Raw genomic sequence first — 21195 nt, 5'->3', positions numbered from 1 at the left:
AGGCAAAGAGGATGAGGCGTTTGCTTCAAGAAAGACCAGTGAAGTAGTACTACCCTATTTTAATCAAGTGCAAACACCCTGGCATGGCAGCTTAACAGAGAGAAAGCTGTACACTTGAAAATGTTTATAGCTATCTGCATGTGAATACATCATCTCGTGGTATATTAGAATTTATACTCAGATTTTGAATTGAATTTATCTCTCGATCCGAAAAACTCGAGAAGATTGGTGATTTCTGCAGTTGCTTGTACTGCAGGATTTGGTTTAGTTGATGATGGGAAATGAGATGGGTAACAACAACACATCAGGTTTGAGAGGTATGGAAATTTGAAGTTTGTTTTGAGAAGTTTTATTTGTTTTGTGGTGCTGATGCATAATTTCGTAAGTCATGAGCTATTTGCAATTGCATTCTCCTGCAGATGAAGAGAACACAACAGTTGTTGAAGTTGGCGAAAAACCTTTGGCGGAAACTACTCGTGCAAACGAGATAAAAGAAGAAAATGGAATAGTAACTGCAGACGAAGGAACAGATTTTCATGAAAAAGTTACTAACTTGCCTTCCGATGGTCCAGAGAGAAAACGAGATCCTTCTGTTGATGATCAGATATTAGACAGAACAGGTTAAATACTTTTCCTAATACTGTTACTAAATATTATTGTCACTACTTAACAATTGACCTTCTGTCCATAGAGCAAGAAGCTACTGAAGTTCAACCTGTTGATGAATCTTCAAATATTGCGCTGGAATCGAACAAAACAGGTGAAGAAGACGGTGAAATGCAAGCAAATATATTATTGAAAGGCTCGGGATATGAGAAGCCAATAGCACAAACGGAGGAGAGTGATCTGCAAGGAACAATCAAACATCAGCTTGAGAAGCAGGCTTCTTTCAAGAAAGGTATGTCTCCATTCTACTGGTTAAAAAAATATTTCGTTTAGATTTTTCAATCATTTATTCTGTCTTAGTTAGTACAAGTTATAGTGTTTTTAGAAATTTTTATGTAGTTCACATTAAAATTTAATTCTGTAACTTTTCTAGAAAATATGAGTATATATTTAAATGAGAAGAAAGGAAACAAAAAACCCCACCATAGTACTTATATGCTATTAACTGCAACAGAGGAAGAGGGGACAATGTCCACTTCACATGATCCAGAACCTAAGGAATCAACACATTTGGAGTTAAATCATCATGAAATGGATACAGTTCATGCTGATGACCAAACTGTAGAAGATGGCAGTGGACGTTTAGAAGTAGGAAGTGAAGACTCCCTAGGATCAAATCTTGATTTCGAGGTGAATGGCCACCTCTCAGACACTGAGGCGTTGGAAATTATGGTTGAAAGTGTTGATTCTAACACTGATTCAATTAGGGAGAAGCAAAGGGAGGACTTATTACTGGAGCAGAAGGCATCCCAAGAACAATTCAAGTCCTCCGAAGAGAAGTCTGAAACTAGAGATGGAGGTAAGGTTGAATGTGGATTGAGCACCACGATTACAACGATAGCATCCAATGGAGGTAAGGTTGAAAGTCATGAGGAGTTTTCAACTGAGATGGATTTGATTGGAAATTATTGCTCCGAATTAGAGCAGGAAGCCATTCGAGCGCCTAAGTCTGCAAACTCCAAGACAGAAGCTCCTGAACCCGAAGAAAAATGCATGATTGTGGAAGAGGAAATCAGGCAAATTGAAAAAGTGCTGGAAAATGGAGAGAACAACCATGATGGAAACACAATTCAATCTTGCGGAGAGCCAGTGATAGAATCAGATTCTTTCCAGTCAAGTGAGCCTCAATCTGAAGCTGCAATGATTGTCTCTATACTTGAGAGTGGCGAAAAGGTACGTGTATTTAATCCTTTAAGCAACAAAGATTGTCGAACTGAGGAGACGGAAGTTGCTGAGAAAGGCAACCTAGCTGTCATGATGTGTGTTGAAAACGAAAGTAAGGCTTCTGAGTACCACTTCCTGAACTTGGGAGAGAAAGTTGAGGTGGTCCCGGAACTTGGAATGGTTCCAATGGAGTTAACTGTCGTGCATTGCAATGACGAGGAAAAGGAGGCAACAGAGAAGACAACTGCTGAAGAAAATGGGAATAACACTGAACCTTCGTGTGCAATTGCTGTTGATCATGATCAATCAGAGGCTCTGCCCTTTCAAAGCACCAATGACTCAATCCTAAATTGTAAGCAAGAGAATTGCAGTGACTTCTTTGCTACGAAAGCTTCCACTGTTGATTTCAATAACTGGATAGCTGAAGCATTAGTCTCCATGAACAAGTTGGCACTCGCCATGCCTGATCAACATGTTACACAACGTACCAAACCATCTCAAGCAGCAGCAGAAGCAGAAGCAGAAACTAAAATTCCAGCCAGCCAATCCAATGAACAATGTGAAAAGGTTGAAACATCTGAATCAGTAAGCTGTGATTTTGAAACACAAGAAAATGTGGGAAGATCCAGCACTGAATCAGATGTTGATAACTTGAATGTTCGTGCTCGGATACAAAAATCTCCAAGCTTCAGCCTTGATCTCCAAAATGAAGCAAGAACTGAGGAATCGGATTCTCCCCCTTTGCTGTATCATGACAAGGCTGCAATAGAAGGCTCAACAAGCCAAGGTGATGATGTTACCCTTGGAAGCTGCATCAAGTACACCGGATATGAACAAGGTGTTTCACAGTACCAAGCAATGCTGGTGGAAGAGAAAGTCATCACATTGGAAACAAGTAACTCAGAGAAGTCAAATACTTCATTCCTAGGATTCTTGAAGGAAGAGGAAGAAGCTGGTATTGTTGTTACACCACACGAAGATGATAACCGGTCGACTGCTGAAGATTCAACCAAGAATCTCTTGGAATCACATACTAAAGAAGCTGCTAGGGATCCAACTACTTCATCGAAAGGTAAAGCAAGGCGCAGGCAGCGGTCTTCTCTCTTTACCAACTGCATGTGTTGTGCAACTGTGATTAACTGAATGCCTCTTAATTCATATGCTCTGAATATACCGGTTTTGATTGGTGATTTTCTCTCTAATTAATTTGAGTTCTCTGGGAAATAGAGTTCTGATCAGGAGGGAGACTGGTAATTTTCTTGGTTATTCTTTTACTTATTTGGCTTAAACTTATTTTCTTGGTTACTTTGAGAAGCCAAGAAAGAGTGTTTGTTTTCACTTGTTCCATCTGCTTCTTTATTTACTTATTTGGCTCAAAACTTACAGTACCTTGTGGTGTAAGTTACCGTCTGATGTAATTCCATCTATTTATTTGACTGAGAGATAATTAATTTGTAAGGTTTTGGAGCGAATTATATTAAAGGCAGCTATATATGGTGCTTCTGATTGTAATATTTGTTCATTTTTATTCATATAATACAATGATTTGATAAATTATTCTCTATCAACTTAAACCTATGAGGTTAGTGTTGTCTAACAAAAATTACTATTTTTCAGTATTACTATCATCACTGTTTAACCTTTTGATTATGATGCAAGAGAGATGGTATGAGCCAAATTGTTAAACCTATCATCAGAACTTCTAGTATCGCGGTCAAAGAGAATCTTGAATATCACCAGTTGTACGTAACTATGCATTTATCTTTCTTATAACTTATATTGTAAAATTAGCCGGAGAGAAATAAATATAATATAATATATACAACCAGCGACATGACAAAGTGAAATGCGAGAAGAAAAAACCGAAAGATCAGTGCAGTTATGGAGGAACCATCAAAGCACCGACCATAGATTCATGATTGAGAGTCATTTTTTAAATCTGGATTCCAATAGGACAATGGTTGGCCTAAGCAAACTGGGACCAGGCCAGACAGAGAAGGACATGATTGGCCTTGAAACATACCATACCATATACACCACCGAGTTCTGATCAACCCAATATTGCTTCACATAATACCAGGCCATGTCTACATTTAATTCTTTCACATTTGATACATCGAGCCATAATCCAACCTTTTTTTTCTTCCAATACAAGCAATATCTCCTTCATCTTAATTTAAATTGTGAGAAGAAAGATTCAAACTCAAATATGCAGAGAGAAGCACATTTAGATTAGTGAATAGGATTATGTTCATCTCTCAGCAGAACTGAAAGCCTCTTGAGTGTTAAGACATAGTCAAAGCAGATGAGTTGCGGTGTAGGTTTAGGGCACACAGAGATAGAGACGAAAGTTTCCGCATTCCACGCGGTTTTGAGGACGGTCTAAGGTTTGAACTTTTGAAGCCAAAGACTTGGGGGAAATATGAAGTCATTGACTTAATGCAAAGAAACTAACGTGAAAGGAACAGCTTATCCTTCTCCTTTTCCCAAAACATGAAATTCAATTCATATTAGAAACCACATTTCCACCCATTGATCTTGGTCAAAGTCCGACCTCACGACCAAAAGTTGGAGAAACTTCAAATCAAGAAACCCCTCTTATGAGTTGGAAGATAATCTTATAAATTACCCAAAATAAAAAGACAAAGAAAAAAGAACAAACTATTTTCACGTTTGTTTTTTCTTTCTTTTTTGTTATATTCTGACTTTTGAATTGAAGAATCAATAAAATAAATAAATACGAGTGTGCAAAAGAGAAAAAAATTGTGCAAAAATCACTCCAAAAGAAATTGGAATGAAATGAATATAAATCAGAAGAAGATATAAATGGTTGAGCTAAAATATATCACATTGAACAAAGATTTTGATACATCATCACATTGAAGCACACCATGATTTTGACTAACTAGAAATTGAAAAATAATACAATATGGAATTGAATAAACTGAACAAATCAAAGGGTACTAGTCAAGTACTCCTACATTTTTGGTCATTTGACAACATGAATACAAGTTTATTGCTTGAGGGCTAGTGATGAATTTGAATGAGGGAATTTTGTTCAATATGGATCATCCAATGGTCATCATCATCTTCACGAATTCATCGTAATTCACTTGTCCGTCACCGTCCAAATCCGCCTCATTTATCATCTGCTCGACCTCTTCGTCGGTCAATTTTTCGCCTAGATTGATCATTACATGCCTCAACTAAAAAAAAAAAGATCAAGAACATGAACAAACATGATTATGTGAAGTGTAGATTCTGTTGGAAATAAAAGGTCCATTTGGAAAACAAGATAAACATTGTCTAATGAAGGTTTGGTGAGTGTTCATTGCATGCGAAAATGTACAGGGAATCAAGATACGGATAGATCTCCTAAGAACTTGGGTTGATGCCATCTCCGATTATGGAGGGCTGGATGTTGTCTTTGGCTATATTTTAGACTTTTCATCCTCTCAAAATAAAATTTTAAAGATCACTCTAGAGTTATTTTATTTTTCATCTCTAACTATGTAGGGTTTAGAGTTAATTTTTTTCATCTCTAACTACGTAGGGGTATATTTTATTATTTTTGGGGGGAGGGGAACTTAGTCTGTTATTGGATTACATGTTTTCTGTCATGTGATCAAACTTAGCATTACTCTTTAGGGGTAGTGCTAAGAAGACAAAATGTTTAGACTAAATTTTGTACACTAAATGATATGGAAGTTGATGATTAGATTATTACTTAAGTGTTGATTAACATGCTTATTTCTTATTGGTAACACATCATGTAATCTATCTAGCATTATTTCCTTTAATCCTTTTGTTGGAGACCAATTTTGTCAATTTCGGACTAAATGTAACATAATCCTTGATTGGAGATGACCTAAAAGGATGTGATTTACTTAGATTAAATATTGGAAATTATTTCACGAATACCCAAATAAAACATTTTATAAGCAAGTATTAGTATCACTTTAGGCATATGATTCTCACACTAATATTTTTCTAACTGCATCCGGATCAGAATCCATGCTGGCAATCCCTGCAATGAAGCCATCACTAATTCTGAATTTGGTGGCCTATCAGAGGTTAACAGCTCGAAGCTTGTAGGCCATTGGGTCGTTGGTATTAATAATATTGTATACGGGGAATAACCTCACATTTTTTAGCAAGGGCTTAGGGAAGGCAGATTTGAATAGAGGTCCCAACGCAAAGGAGTAAATCGTAAACGTTTTTAACTGCTTGAATTATAAATTTTATGTTGAGTAAAACTTCTTTTTGGAAATAATGTTATCACTCTTTATATATTACAGTCTCTTCTATGTTGTTATATGTTTTTTTCGGTCTTTTAACTATGTCTTGGTGCTAATATATGTTCTAATGCAACACTATGAATAATCATTTCAAACACATGAAAAACATGTTTTGTGAACAAAATGTTCACAGAATTAGACTAACTGGCTTAATCGCCAGTGGAATTTATAACCTTTTATCTATTTAATCAAAATTTTCAAAGGAATCGTTGCGTATGAATTTAATTAATGAGATGGAATTTTAATATTGTGTTTTACCTCAGTAGCTGAAATGTATCCATTCTGATCCTTGTCAAATACTTTGAAGGCCTCTTTGAGCTCCTCCTCTGCATCAGTTTCCTGATGCATATATACATTCATACAAACATAATTAAGAACACTAATATGGCATTTTAAGACTAACTAATCATTATATAATCAAGCTATATATCTGCAGTGCCATGCATATATAATTTTATACCTTCATTTTGTTTGCCATTAAGCTCAAGAACTCTGCGAACTCAATGGTCCCATTTCCATCAACGTCCACTTCGCTTATCATGTCCTGAAGCTCCTCCTCCGTCGGATTCTGATCCAGAGACCGAATCACCGTCGCCAGTTCATCCACAGTAATGCAACCTAATAAAACATGTACATGTTCAAAATATTTTCCGTCAATGCCAGTTCATATAGTTATCAAACGAGCGCCTAGTTTTTGTGCACGCACTTCTAAATCTGAAAAGGTAAACAAACTATATATAGCTGGCTAATGCAAGAACATGTTATATATGTTTATATATTATAGAGAATAAGGACTAACCAAGAACGGAGGACATGATAGTAGGAAACTCACCATCTCCATCCTTGTCAAATAGACAAAATGCTTCTTTAAACTCAACAATCTGTTCTTCGCTTAGTACGTCTGCCATCTTCTTTACTTGGCCTTTCAAAATACAAATAAGTCTAGAGAGAGAAAAAGAGTTCTGAGAGAGAGAGAGAGAGAGAGAGAGAGAGAATGTTGAGTTAGAGTATAGCTCAATCTTAGCTGGGTTTAAGTAGAAGTCCTCCAATGGGGTAATTAATAGGCAAGTGCGAGCATATTTTCATTGTTTAATATTTTAATAAACTAGTAGTAATAAAATAGGGAAGTGTTATTGGCACTCTAAAAATCTCATTCTACACTCCTCACAAGTGTATTTTTCTTTTCAAATATAGAAAGTTTGGAGTGTAGAATGAGATTTTTGGAATGCCAATAACAATTCTCATAAAATATAAGAAGAAGAAGAAGAAGAAGAAAGTAAAATTAAAAATGGGTGGTCAAATCAAAGCTTATATATGCATGACTGGAATTTGTTGTTACAGTCTTGGCTTTATTAAAAAGAATCATATGACTTCCAAATCTTTAGCTTTTTTTCCTGGTTTCTACATGGAACTTAGTGAAAGGGAGGCAAAAAATATATATATATTAACAATTTAACCGTTTATTTTTAGGCGTTGTCTTACAAAATATGTGTATTTGAAATCATCCAAACCAAAAATATATGAACAGTTAAATAAAGTTAAGAGTGGTCCTATAAAATATAAAATATAGTCGTCATACATATGGTTGTAGAAAGTTTTAGGCAGATATATGTAGCTGCTTCACTGTAAATGCAGATGAATAAATAAATATAAGAAAGGACAGCTGTAAGGGTTTGATGTTTGGGAGACACAAGGCTTTCAAAGACTAGGACGCTGAGGATATGGGGAGGTGTGTAAATTGCTCCCACATTCAAATTTTCCAGCCCCAAAAAGCACGCTGCGTTTCTTATTTATATCTTGTTCGTTTTATTTTTTCAGCTTTCTCTCTCATTCGATTCGATTTGAGTTGTTTATTTTTTGTTTAGATGAATAAACAAGTTCATATTTGTTTTGACTTTTTTAGAGTTTATTTTTATATAAGTTTGAATTATTTTACAAATAATAAATGCCAAAAAAGTATAACAAAAAGATGTGAGCCACAAGTTCGATAGCAGTAGCACTCACTTAATTAGAACACAAAATATTGGTAATAGTACTTGGTATTTTCAAGGCGTTTACATGGATGGTATCTGCATTTTGCGTATGTTTTGCCTTTCTTATTTTTTTCTTTATTTTAAGAAGGAGGGATAACTGGTGATGAGTTACGGTTTTCTACCTTTTTTGGGGGTTGGAAAGACTCACAGAAACATTTCAACATTCCCCTGACCATAAGTCTAGCTTCCACACCAACAACATATTTCAAACCCGAGTTCTCTAATTTTTCATTTAAATATAAAAAAAAACCTCGTAATCCACATTTTACTACTTGACCTCTAGTTGCATATTCCTTATTTTTGGTCCTTCGCAGGTTTGGAAAGCCTATTCGAATTTGATCATTCTCAAGGAACATGCTTCGTTAAATAAAAGGAAAACTAATGAAAAGACTTTGAAAACTTTGAGTTTTAACGATAAAGATAAAATAAAGGGTAAAGTGAATAATACCATGATTAACTTTTTAGTATAAAAATATGATTTTTTGTTAAAATAAATAATATCAAAAAATTTTCGTTAAAATTCTCTTAAATAAATGAATTATATAAGAAAGAAAGTATAGCATTCGAGTTCAACATAACCCTCTTATCACAAAAAAAAATAAAAAATAATAATAATAAAGGTTCAACATAACCCTTATCACACATGTCACTCCTTTATTTTACGATCGAAATCGTGGTACGGCGAATTGAAAAACAACACATCAGATGCAGTCGACATGATGCCACGTGTCAGTTTTCGCTCAGATGTGAAGGAAGTAACTTTTATTGATTGACTCAACAACTTATACAATTCATATCTGAACGTTCCTTTAGGTACTGTTTGGTACGTGGGACGGGACGGAACAGAATGGGACAAGGCGTTCCGTCCCACGTTTGGTGTGCCTAAAACGAGTGGAACGAGCTGTTCCACGGGTCGAGTTTTGGATGAATTTTCGTTCCACCTCACCCCCCTGGAACGACTCGTTCCACATCCGTGGAACAAAAAATTATAACATCTCCGTCTCCTTCTTCTTCCTCCTTGTTTCCATCCGAGGGCATCTTTGATCTCGCTCCGTTCCGTTCCGTCCTGTCCCGTCCAGTCCCGTCCCATTCCATTTCGTCCCGTCCCGTCTGCATACCAAACGATACCTTAAACAACTGAATTTGATTTTTGATAAAATGTAACCCACTTCTCCCAAATAAAGTAACCCACTTCTCCCAACTAAGGGCTCGTCTGTACGTTCCTTTAAACAACTGAATTTGATTTTTGATAAAATGTTTTTAGAATTAAATTTTACTAAAATGCAAAATAATAGTAAAAAAATACTTGAAGTGCTTCTAATAAGAAGTATATTTTGGATGCTTTTAGCAAAAACACTTCAACTGTTTTTATAACTCAAAAATATTTTATTTAAAAGTGCTTTTAGTAATTTAAAAGCACTTGACAAACGAGCCCTAAACAACCACCAAAACAGAATCTAGTTACAATTCCCATTGATATGATGCTGACATGTGACATTAAAAAAAAAAAAATTCAGTATGCCGAAAACAAGGCCAGGTATATCAAGCGTACAAATACAATTGGTTAAAAATTTGAAAAAAAAAATCATAACCGATTGTATTTATTACACTTGGTGTAACGAACCGTGTTTTTAGCACACTAAAAAATATCTCAATGAAATGAGGCTTGAATGTGGAAGGCATAGTGACATCTGGGAATTTAGTCTTGAAAACTGAATGCTCCTCCCAAGCAGCTGTAGCATCATCCTTTGAGTGAAGTTGCCATTGAAATTTGGTCTTAAAATTTGGGATTGAATGTTTCTTTGTTAATTTAAAATTTAGGGTTGAATGTTTCTTTGTTTGTTTTTCTATAGTATTCTTCGAGAAGTCAAATTTTGATTACCTCAAAACCCAACTTCCATCGACTAACACTTCAAGTTTGTTCATCATCTTCCGGCTAAAAGCATTGACACCATCCAACATTTTAAAACGAAATGTTATGACATAAAAGCAACACGAAATTACGGATCAACTAAGTCACTTGTTCAACACAGTTCCAAAAAACTTATGCGGTAAAGGTGCGTCCCCCGCAGCACAAATTCACAGACGTGCGTTTGTCAAATGAAAGAGATTATCTTAACTGGCTAGCTTCACCCAAGAAAGGGAAAAGAAGGGATCAAACCGTAGGAAATGCTGATAATCCTTTCACATTTTGTAACTCCTGTTTCAGATAGGCTGGCCCTTTGGAACAATTTGATCTTTAATCCACATGTAAATTGGAACCAGCACATAGTAAGCTCCTGCAGTTGCACCGAGAATGAGCCGAAAAAGAAACACCAATGGATTCACAGGCTTCCTGACATCCTCCACCTTTGGACCAAGCTGCACCAAAGCAAGCATCAAATAAATACAAGAAGTAAATCTATCAAAGCAAAAATAAGCCTCCCACGTAAACCTACTGCATTTTCTGCTCAATTTTCAATAGATATCATCTAGGTACACGAGTAAATCCTCAATAGCGTAGATGAGCATCTTCCGATTAAATGGTCCTCGCCTATAACGACTCACAAACTTAAGTGTCCCCAAATTTGCTTTTGAACTAAAACTACTATATACCAAATCTTCATGTAGACCCTCATATATATTCAAAGTGTCCAAATCCAAAATCTTATTAGATAGCATTAATTAGTATTGCTTCCTCCTGTTTTCTGCTTTTGCTTCTAAAATGAACCACAGCCAGCGTTGTCGCCAACACCACCACTAGTATTTGTCGGTTGTCACCACTAATACCTTTACCACAACCACTAGAACACCATCACCAACATCACCCTTTCCGCTAATTCAAGCACCGTCATGGCTGCCCAGAGTCACACCTGCCATTACTATTTCCACCAGCATCACCATTTATGTCACAACCACCACCATTGTTATGCACCGTCACTAGTAGCTAGTACAAGAACTGACCACCATAACCTCTCCCAGCACACAAAAATTTATATACTTGTGTTTAACTTCCAGCATATTTCACTGTTTCTAGTAGAATTTTGAAACAATCATGAAGAAATGAGAGAATATAAAAACTCCAATGAAATTCTTGCAGCCACCTCCACCGCCATGACCAAATCATTTCTTGTACCACAACGAATCACTATAGTCGCATTTAATTTCCAAACACATCTAGTTTCCAAAAGAATTTGTAAACAAATATTAAAACAAAAACGTATACGCAGTTTTAAGAAAACAATAACATGGAAAGGTAAATGTATCCAAACATGGCATCAGAAATAAGAGAAATCCTCGTAAAAATAACGATTAAAAAATAACATGTATCAGGGTGTTCGTTAATATGCAGAAACCATGCCATATCACCTTCTCTGGAACAAACTTCATTCTTAAGTTGCCAGCTCAAAAGTAGAATAACGATGCCTCTAGACAAAATATTTCAAAAGTGTAGCAACAAGCAAGTCTCTAATTTGAATTGGAAGAAGTATTTATTGGACTACATGCCATTTGATATGACAAAAAAATCAAGCAGAATTTTCCGTCTTCTGCTAGTTGATGAGCTATTTTATAGTTAGCGATGATTTCTTAGATAAAATAAATTCTTTACACAACCCCAAATTGTTATTGCAAGATGTTGCTATAGACATGTGAGAGTCCAGACATTAATCAACCAACAAGAGTTTCATTCACTATAAAAAGAGACTCCAACATAAGCCCCGGAACATAGAAATCAATTACAGATAAAGAAATATATTACCTGGAGAGGGGAGTCCCCAGATACGGGCTTAACACCTGTCACAGAGCAACCCATAATCAAGCCATGGCGGCGGACACCACGGTACCATTTTGGACCAATTCTTTTCAGTTGAACATCTTTGAAACCAGCATTTTTGAACCACTCAATGTACTCTTCCTCCTTTGGGAAGAGCATCCACACATCTGCAAAGAAACGAGACAGCCAAAAGGTTGGGTGCACAGGGCCTATAAGGCAAGCCCTTCCTCCTATTTTTAGTACCCTATATGCTTCCTTGATTCCACGCTGTGGGTCTGGCCAGTACTCAATACTGAGAAACAAAATATTGAAATTGCATAAGACAAAATAAGTACTAATGCTTTCGTTAATTAAGATTAACCACAAAACCAGCATATAACTTCTTCTCATTCACCTCAACGAAATTTGACTTAAGACGATAATAACCTGAGCTAAATTTAGGATAAGATCAAAGTTCCAATGACAAAACTCGTTCTTTATGATACATTTCTACACCTGAAGTTCAAATAAATAACCCCATTGCTCAAAACCCCACCTGACATTCCTTAAATGCAAACACATTACACTTCGAAATTCCTTTAAATGCAAACTCATTACACTGATTACAGGAAGCAAAACAAGCAGAAATTGTACCTTCCAGCAGAGACATATCGATCCGCGTAATCAGTTGGGAACGGCAGATCCTCGGCATCCCCTTCAATTATCTTGCATTCTTTCAAGGGCTCCTTCTCCTTAGCCTTGGCAAGTTGGTGCGGCGATTGGTCAAGAATGGTCACATTCTTGGCATCCACATGCTTAACAACGCCAAGAGTCGTAAACCCAGTTCCACCTCCAACATCCACCACCACCATATTCCTATCGTAAAGTTCAGCGGGCTCGAGCGCATCGTCCCGCATATCCTCAGTCCAATGCCCAGGGTTTATAACATGATCATACACTACAGACAGAAACCTATAGAACCAGAAAGCTTCCTGCTTGTGCTGTATGAACCTAGGCTGGGAAGCAGGCCTTGAGGATGATACACTGCATATGGGTCCCACTAAAGTTCTGGTCTTTTGACTCCTACCGCCATAGCTCACTAAACCCTTCTGGGAAAAACCCCCATAAGGGTAATTTTTCCCACCAGAACCTAACCCACTTGGTGTTACTGCTATTATTCCATTGACAAGTTTGAGATTCTGAGCTCCGTAAAGCATCGAAATCGCCATGATACGGTAAAACAAGGAAAACCCACAAATTTAAACAGGTAAATTTACACTTTTTCTCACTGATTACTGGAAACTAAGGTGAAAAATGGCAGTGAGGATTGAGATTTACAGTGAAATGGGAACGCAAGCAGCAAACACAGTCGACTCCTGGTAATTGGAATAGTGGGAATTCATATATGCGAAATTTGAGAAAGGAAAGGATTGGGAAATCGGAAGGGCTTACCGACGTATGTGTGTTGTGCGGAGATGAAGATTACACGCGGACAGTGTGTTAGGATGCCAGATGGTATCATCTGTGATTAACAATTGTACGGTAGAATTTATTAGGTTAAAGAATTAGTTCGAGATTGTTAGGAGTTGGAGGTTGGTATTAATGGAGGCTTGTAAATAAAGAAAAGCATTTAATGAAAAGTATATTGTTTTGGTATTTCGCTCGGTACAATTGTAGAAGACGTGGAGCAGGTTCTAACATCGGTATCAGAGCTTAGGTTCCCAACGCGGCGGAGAGGATGACCTGGAAATGGCTACCTTAAAGGGACGACCAAAGGATGCGCTGCCGTTAAGAGTAAAAGCCACCAGAGCAAGGGCCACCGTGGACGTCGACTTTCGAAGAATGGTGTAATATTATGATCCTACATCGAATACACTTATAGGGATGTAAGGATTCTTAAGTTATTGGGGTCTTCCCACCAATTGAACTAATTTTTTGGGTTGGGCTCGTCCGCTTGAGTACCTAACAGAGTCAGTGTGTGACTCTCGGTTGAATGAGCACCACACGTTGCGGCAGTACTGGTGGTGCCTATCCCTATCAAGTAAAACGGCCAAAGCGGCGACGTATTATTCTCTTTTGGCGTATTATGACACGCAGCATTTTGTGCCTCATAGACAAGACAAGGGGTGGTGGTTGCGAGTCTTGTGACACTTTCATAGGACAAATCATGACAAGTGAAATTTATCCATTTAACTTTTGACAATGGTTAGATAGTGACTATTTGACTTCCAAAAGGTGTAAAAACAGTAACGTGTATATTTGATGAGCTAATTTAAGAGTAAATTGTAGCAATTATTTTTTTATTTTAATCAAATTTAAGTAATGATTTTTTAACTGAAAATTCATTACTATTAGTCCCTTAACTCATCAAAATGTGTAGTTATGGTCATTTTCTTCAACTTTGTCAAAACAAGTTATGTTGGAATGACCATTGCTACAATTGGATTAAGGTTGAGTGACTATTTCTCTAGTTAGATTAAAGTTGAAGAATCAATGATAATGAATTTTTAGTTAAGGGACCATAGCTACACGTTTTGATGAGTTGGTGGACCATAGTAATAGACATCTAATTAAAGAACTACTGCTTGAATTGAGTTAAAATTGAGGAAACATTGTTCCAATAAAACGAACTTTACTGTACAATGACTCCTCAACTTTGGCCTTTGTAAGCAGTCACTAATTAAACGGATGGTTTCAGTAAAATGACTAATTTGGCCTTATTGGTAACGTGTTGGTCATCTGTTATTCCATTCTTCAGCTATCGTTGGCTCCTTTTGACAGCGAGAACCGTCGACCGCTCCTTCACCGCTGCTGCGTTTACTCATACTCAATCCACTACTGCTTTAATTCATATGTTGTTCTGTCAACCAAAAAGCCAGAGCCCTGTTTCTCCAACTCTCTCCTACAGCAGAACCACCGCCACCATCAGGTGCGGCAGCTCTTTTCCTTTCCCCGTTCCTACTCCTCCACTATCCTCTGTCTTTATTCTTCTTGTTTCTTCTCTTTAATTTGTATTACTTTTTTCTATCAAGCTTTTGAAAATATTTTGGCTTAGAATTTTGTTTTGTGTGATTGTACTTGCAGAGCAAGGAGAATGTTACCCCCAATGATTACTTTAAAAAAAATAAATAAATAAATAAAAAGAAGAGCAATTTGGTTCTGCTTCAAACCTACAACGAGTAAGTTCCCCTGAACTGTGATTTTTAGGGTTTCGAAAAAGGTTATCGGCTAGAAATAGTTTGAGATTTTGGGAGTTAATGTTTTGAGAAATAGCTCTGAATTTTTGGTTTTATTTTTGCTGATTTTCGAAGTGGTTGTGGAAACCGGTTCTTTTGAACCAGTTTAATCGGTTTTAGTGATTGCATGTGGAGTGGGTTTTTGAATTTGTTTAGCCTATCTCAAAAGGTCAAGATTATATTTCCCTTCATTTTCTAAGTAACCAAACAGAAAATTAGCTCTCTCTCTCCCTTGTTATGTTTAACTTTACCAATTGATATTTTAAAATTTTCTTAAGTTACTTCAACTGTTAAGTTTGAAATAATTGAATACTTGAAAATTGGGTTTTGTTTGATTGTTTGTGCCAATTGAGCTAATCTTTTGTTGTGCAGCAACAAGGAGAAATGAGTCGGCCGGAGGACTTTGAAGGAAGATTGTTGTTGTTGCTGCTATGGATATGCCGGCGGAGCCTTTTGGAGGGAGAGTTTAAACTGGAGTTGTGCCCAAGGTGACCCTAATCCTTTTCCAAATTCTCACATTTGTGATTGTTATTGAATGGTATGCATATGGAAGAAATGTGGGAACCATTGAAATGTTGAATACTTTGATTTTGTGTATTTTTTCAAGGAATGGGAGAACCTTTGAATAAGTATGCTTCCTTAATTGAAACAATTCATGTCAGTTGTGCATCTAATCTTATGTAGGTCGGCATTATTCATGCTATCAAAAAGCTCCATAGTAATCTTCTAGCTATGGATGAGCGGTTTCACTTCATGCATCCGTCCAAGAAATCTGTTGTCGGATAATGCCTGCAGCTCGGGCTTTTCCTTTAGTAAAGCTTATGGATACATGGCAAGACTACCAAGAGAACACGTAAAGTTTTATTACACCTCATGCGTTTGATAATTTCTTTTAGCTTTCATTTGGTTGCAATGAAACTTTTACTATCGTTTTACACTCCTAGAGAATCTCACTACAGCCCTTTTATCTGATTCTGCAGTCAACAAAAAATCTTCATGGAATACATAATGTTTGATGGAGTGACTGATGGAGAGCAACATGCAGTCCTACTCGGGAAAAACTCGGGAAATTGCTGGAGACATATCAAGTGGTGAGTTCTAATCTTTATGTACTTGCAGAATAGGAGGAACTTCAATCCCTTTTGTGTGTTTCGTATAATACATATACAAAATAACCTTTGCATTTGTTGTCTCCTTTCCTACAATTCATGAATTAATACCTTTTCATCCAATTGGTATTATGAGTAAATTCACAACCACTTGTCTGCAGTTTTCTCCATGTGCACAAGTCCACAATTATGCAATCAAATCGAAACTTTCTCTTCAGTTTATTCTATGATTTGTAACGTTCGTATATTCATCAGACAAAACTAACATGCCCGAATTCAACTGAAAAAATGAGTTAATAAACACCCTAAACCCTAAACCCTTGATGAAACACAGCATTTCTAAGAGGCTTTTCTGACCGGAAAGAAAGGCTAAAATCCATCATGATATATTGTAAACAAGGTTAGAAAACATATAAATTTAGTTTGAAGTAGCAATGTGGAATAACCTGCCACATAGATTCCGTCCAATATTCACGCCAAGCATTTCCAGTTGCATCACGTCCCAATTTTTCTGAACCAAGCTCCTTGTGGGCAAACTCATCTGCAGCCTCCCAGTACTTATCTTGCCACCCAGTAACTTGGTCAGCACGACTCAGTAACTTGGTCAGCACTAATACCTCTGTTCATTGTCCACTTGCAAATCACCCCATCAGGCCTCTGCTCAATTCCAGATTCCTTCCACCACCTACATCCATCCGTATTCACTCCATATGATGACGCCTCATCCACCGCATCAAGAGCCTGAGCTGCCTCTGCTGCATGTGCTGAAAACTCATCACCAAGTTCTTGTTCCTCGTTCAAGGAAGGTGCTTCAAAGACGTCCACTTTCTCAACCTCCATCAGTGACTGTAAAGGAGGAAAAGGTGGGTTTCGACTGGGTTCTTGAAGCTTACTCTCCAAAGGAATTGAGAGATAATCTACAGATCCTTCTTTCTCTAATACCGGATTGCTTAAAATTGACTGTGCTGAAGTTTTCTTCGCTGTCGTCAAGTAGCTGACACCATCTGAACCTTTATCACCACCCTGAGGGGGTTCCCATGACCAAAAATCAGGACCTGGAGTCCCGGTCCTTGAAATTTCCGATTGAGGCACTGGAACAACTACACTCCTAATCTGCGCTCCTGTTGGAACTACAGACTTTTTAATATCCATTACAAACAAAATGCTGAAATGGTTGACATACAAGTTACAAGAAACCAAATAAATAAATAAAAAGGCATCAGTTCAATTGATAACAAAATTCAGATGCTCATCCACTGCCGACTTCAAATACTAAATCAGCATGCCATTACTTCCCACTGCAACTAAAAGTTGTACCCCGTCGACTGCAGGGTGTATTTCCTCGTATTATCCAATGCCAACATATGTTACAAATTCACAACTCTAACTAAAATAAAAAGAGTTAATTGATAAGTGAGAAATGTAAATTGAAAGGTTACTGTGATACACTGTTCTAAATTTGTCGTATTTTATATTATCAAACGTATGAAATTAACAAATTGGCCTTGAAGCATGAATGTTGACTTTCGTTGACCACCTCAACGTAACGCGTATTACTAATTTTCTTAGTTTATTCTTATCGTACTCATCGCCACGAACGCATAGGCACGAACAAATTCGAATTTGGAGTTGTAACGAAGATTTTACATTACAAAACGTCGAACATTTTTTCGGATATTTCGAGTTTCGTCTTTAGCAACCTTGTTTTGTGAGCCACTAGGGCCCACATGTTTCCCCTTGCACCAGTAAGTCCCCGTCCCCTTTTCTGAAAAAAAATATCTAGCACTCTTTTTCTCTCTCTCAAACTCTCTCCTTCACCTTTCGGCCCTCTCATTTCTCTCTAAAAAACCAGCCCTCCCTGAAGGCAGCACAAACAACAACAACACACAACAACAACCATGACTACACGACCACCTTCCTTTGTAGTTCCTACGAGTTCTTGAACCAGAAAATAAAAGAAAAACCTTTCGAAAACTCACTTCCTAAGTTGCGCTATACAAGGAACCCAAGGTCCCCCCGTAGGTTTTTCGACGTCCTGAACCAATTTACGACGTCCGTTTTCCCAAATTCAATTGTTTTAGTAGAGTTTTATTAATTGGTCCTTTTATGTGCTTAGGTGCGTTTGTTAGTGGCGTTTCCGTCCTCCCTAGTTTGAACGGCTCTTCGACGACGGAGTATTTGTGAGTGGACCCCTTCCAAAATGCATCATTTTATTACTAGAAATGCATACATGAAAACATGATTTTATGACTACGTTTTATGAAACATTTATGAGTAAATCGGATTTATGCTTTATGAAATATCATGCTTTATCGAATTTATGTTTACTGAGATATTTATGAATATGATTTATGATATGATGTTTGAGCTATAGAGCTCCGATAAGATATATTTTGGAAAGATTATGTTCATGATTTTCTGTGCTTACTTAGTGGATATTCATTTATATATGACTTCGGGCAGGTGATGTAGGGTCTTCGGGCAATTGACACTTATATATGCGATGTAATGTTGGAAGTATGCCCACAAAGCCACTCATTTGATGTAATAGCTTTTTGGAATACTTATTGTGTTAAACTTTTATATGTTTAATAGAGGGCAAAGCTTATTGTTAATCACTATTTATAGTATCTTGTGTTTAAGCAATAAGGGAATCCAAGGAATGTATTTGATCTAAGAGACAAGTGATTTAAGTTAGTTAAATTAACGGGACCTTTCTCTTATGTTCATTCCTAAAACGTTCCTAGCCATAGGATTGCCAATTGAGCATTGACAATCCGCTAAGGTTAGTATGTGTTATGTCGACTCAAGCGTGAATATGAACTAGTCTCAAGTCATTTGGTGTTGGACACTAAGGCAAACACATAGGTGCTCGAAAGAGTAATCGAGTACACTGAACAACGATCAAACGAGAGTTCGAACATACATGTCATGTGAGAACTCAATAGTTGCAATATGCAAAGTAGTCCTTTGACCTGAGGCATCATTGATGTCTAATGGTTAGGTCCTTGATCTTTGATTATGTCAACGGCATTCCATTGGAGTGTCCACGGCATTGTTGGGGTCAAGCTATCTAGTCATGTAGGCATATGAATGCACAACAAGGGATCTCTAACCTTCCATGGTGGAAGGGGAATACTCTAAGATATGATTCGAGAGTCTTTGGCCAAAGCATATGAATATGACTAAGGAAGTTTGTTCCAAATCTTATTCAATTGAATCATATAGAGAAGTATCACATTGGATAGTAGACATGAAACAAACTATCACTTAAACAATGTGATTAAGAGTATTGTATTAGAGAATGACCGTATTGCATTGTAGTTGTAACTGGATAGGTTCTCCAACCACTTCTACTTAGCTTGGGTAACCATGACATGCTGCTAGGCGTCACCCATGGTTTGTGGAAGCCCTAAAGATTAGCAAACACTAATTTTAAGGGAGAATTGAAATGTGGTTTCAATTCACAATCGATCGTTAAGAGTAACATCGCCCACTACCTCGCTAATTGGAACCTAATGGATCGTACACCGAGTAAGGATATAAGTGAAGAAATTATATGAAATGGATAAGCAATTAAATGGTTTAATTGAAGAATGGTCAAGATTAATTAAATAGTTAATTAATTATACGAAACGTTCGTATTGGGCGTTAAGTTAGTTTTGGGCTTCGGGGCACAAAAACGTTTTGGTCCACAAGGCCCATTATGTTTAAGTTGTATGACAACTAAAACAAAATGGGCAATTAAGCCCAATAACAAATGGAGGCCGGCCATATCAAGGGTAGTGAGAACTTTTGCTTAATTGCAAGTTTGCCACTAACCTAAGAGATGAAGTATAAAGTCATCTTTATAGCTTTGTTTCTAATTAGGGTTTTCTAATTGAATTTGGGTGAAACATATTCTCTCATTTTCTACATAGAGGCCGGCCACTTGGCGGAGGAACATCTAGCAATCTTCTTCTTCCCTAAGTCATCCATTTCATCTTCACACTACATCTTTGGTGTGGAGACTTAGAGACACCAAACCTTTGGTGTTTTTGGAGAACAAATCCTCAAATCCTCAAAGAAGAAAAGGAACACTAAAAGGGAGGAAATCACAAGGAAGATCCAAGGAGCAAGGAGGTGACTTGAAGGCCCTCCACTTGGGTGAATCCCTTGTGTAATCAAGGATGAGCTTCAAGGGTAAAGAATCTCTAAATTCTTATTCTCTTTAATATTGTTAAAGAGTCTTATGGTTCACCATATACTAGGCTTTGAAAGTCATGGGTTTTATGAATTGTTTTTGAATGCATGCCTACTTTAAAGTGTTATTAGTATGCCTATGTATTCAAATGTTCTTACATGTTCTTAGCTAGGACAAAATTTTTCCTTCATGTAAAGCCTATGGGTGGAAGATTTATATATGCCTTCGGGTGGGTGATCTAGGGCCTCCAAGCGGAAGATTTATATATGCCTTCGGGCGGGTGACATAGGTTGGGCGGAAGATTTATATATGCTTTCAGGCGGGTGATGTAGGGCCTTTGGGCAAATGATATCTATATATGCCTTTGGGCGGGTGATGTAAGGCCTTCGGGCGAATGATACTTATATATGCCTTCGGGTGGGCGATGTAAGGCCTTCGATTGATTATGATACCACTACTAAGCACACTATCTATGATATATGTTTTACGAAGGTTTTATGGCATGCTAGGGTTTTTGGAAAACCTATTACTTATTATGCTATATGAGTTTTCTAAAATTGGGGGTTAGTACGTTGAAGAGTAATTGTTTTAGTATTACATATATAATAACTTGGTTCAGTCATATTTTATTTTGCGCCCCCTCAAGACCTAGGAACGAGGCATACAACCCGAGCTATGATGCATTCCCATGTTAGTGAATTTGTGTCCTCCTCTTTGCGTAGTACATCTCTTGTAATTGCACTTTCTGATATTCCTTTCGCTTGTATTTCGAA

General features: G+C 37.2%; 3 protein-coding genes and 1 long non-coding RNA gene across 5 annotated transcripts; 2 read left to right on the top strand and 2 right to left on the bottom strand.

Moving 5' to 3' along the window:
- The first annotated feature begins 286 nt into the window (after window positions 1-286).
- On the top strand, window positions 287-2973 carry LOC137736134 (uncharacterized). The gene is made up of 4 exons (XM_068475460.1): window positions 287-317; window positions 420-620; window positions 692-898; window positions 1040-2973. The coding sequence occupies exons 1-4, from the start codon at window positions 287-289 to the stop codon at window positions 2971-2973; spliced, it is 2373 nt and encodes a 790-aa protein (XP_068331561.1).
- Window positions 2974-4723: 1750 nt separating this feature from the next.
- On the bottom strand, window positions 4724-7078 carry LOC137738275 (calmodulin-like protein 11). 2 transcript variants are annotated; one of them, XM_068477902.1, is made up of 4 exons: window positions 6928-7078; window positions 6589-6746; window positions 6387-6467; window positions 4724-5036 (listed from the first exon to the last, which is right to left on the bottom strand). In XM_068477902.1, the coding sequence occupies exons 1-4, from the start codon at window positions 7034-7036 to the stop codon at window positions 4899-4901; spliced, it is 486 nt and encodes a 161-aa protein (XP_068334003.1). In that variant the 5' UTR covers window positions 7037-7078; the 3' UTR covers window positions 4724-4898. The 2 variants fall into 2 exon arrangements, with proteins under 2 accessions (XP_068334003.1, XP_068334004.1); XM_068477903.1 differs by having other exon boundaries at window positions 6961-7036.
- Window positions 7079-10122: 3044 nt separating this feature from the next.
- LOC137738337 (2-methyl-6-phytyl-1,4-hydroquinone methyltransferase, chloroplastic-like) lies at window positions 10123-13260 on the bottom strand. Its single transcript, XM_068477974.1, has 3 exons — window positions 12549-13260; window positions 11901-12207; window positions 10123-10522 (listed from the first exon to the last, which is right to left on the bottom strand). The coding sequence occupies exons 1-3, from the start codon at window positions 13121-13123 to the stop codon at window positions 10367-10369; spliced, it is 1038 nt and encodes a 345-aa protein (XP_068334075.1). The 5' UTR covers window positions 13124-13260; the 3' UTR covers window positions 10123-10366.
- A 1394-nt stretch (window positions 13261-14654) lies between these two features.
- LOC137738451 (uncharacterized) lies at window positions 14655-16430 on the top strand. Its single transcript, XR_011068912.1, has 5 exons — window positions 14655-14823; window positions 14979-15073; window positions 15503-15668; window positions 15815-15983; window positions 16111-16430. It is a non-coding gene; the product is annotated as an uncharacterized lncRNA (long non-coding RNA).
- The last annotated feature ends 4765 nt before the right edge of the window (window positions 16431-21195 follow it).

Source organism: Pyrus communis, chromosome 6 (genome assembly GCF_963583255.1).
Source record: "Pyrus communis chromosome 6, drPyrComm1.1, whole genome shotgun sequence".
NCBI lineage: Eukaryota > Viridiplantae > Streptophyta > Magnoliopsida > Rosales > Rosaceae > Pyrus > Pyrus communis.
The sequence above is the reverse complement of the archived record's forward strand: the minus strand, read 5'-3'. Positions and strand labels throughout refer to the sequence as shown.

Excerpts from the sequence above, each read along its gene's own strand:
- LOC137736134 (XM_068475460.1), top strand. The coding sequence starts at position 287 with ATGGGTAACAACAACACATCAGGTTTGAGAG. Across the intron at positions 621-691 it reads TCAGATATTAGACAGAACAG|AGCAAGAAGCTACTGAAGTT; the intron begins GTTAAATACTTT and ends TTCTGTCCATAG. Across the intron at positions 899-1,039 it reads GCAGGCTTCTTTCAAGAAAG|AAAATATGAGTATATATTTA; the intron begins GTATGTCTCCAT and ends TAACTTTTCTAG.
- LOC137738275 (XM_068477902.1), bottom strand. The coding sequence starts at position 7,036 with ATGGCAGACGTACTAAGCGAAGAACAGATTGTTGAGTTTAAAGAAGCA. Across the intron at positions 6,468-6,588 it reads TAATGGCAAACAAAATGAAG|GAAACTGATGCAGAGGAGGA; the intron begins GTATAAAATTAT and ends TATATGCATCAG. Across the intron at positions 5,037-6,386 it reads GATACATTTCAGCTACTGAG|TTGAGGCATGTAATGATCAA; the intron begins GTAAAACACAAT and ends TTTTTTTTTTAG.
- LOC137738337 (XM_068477974.1), bottom strand. The coding sequence starts at position 13,123 with ATGGCGATTTCGATGCTTTACGGAGCTCAGAATCTCAAACTTGTCAAT. Across the intron at positions 12,208-12,548 it reads CGATATGTCTCTGCTGGAAG|TATTGAGTACTGGCCAGACC; the intron begins GTACAATTTCTG and ends TTTGTTTCTCAG. Across the intron at positions 10,523-11,900 it reads CTGGGGACTCCCCTCTCCAG|CTTGGTCCAAAGGTGGAGGA; the intron begins GTAATATATTTC and ends GCTTTGGTGCAG.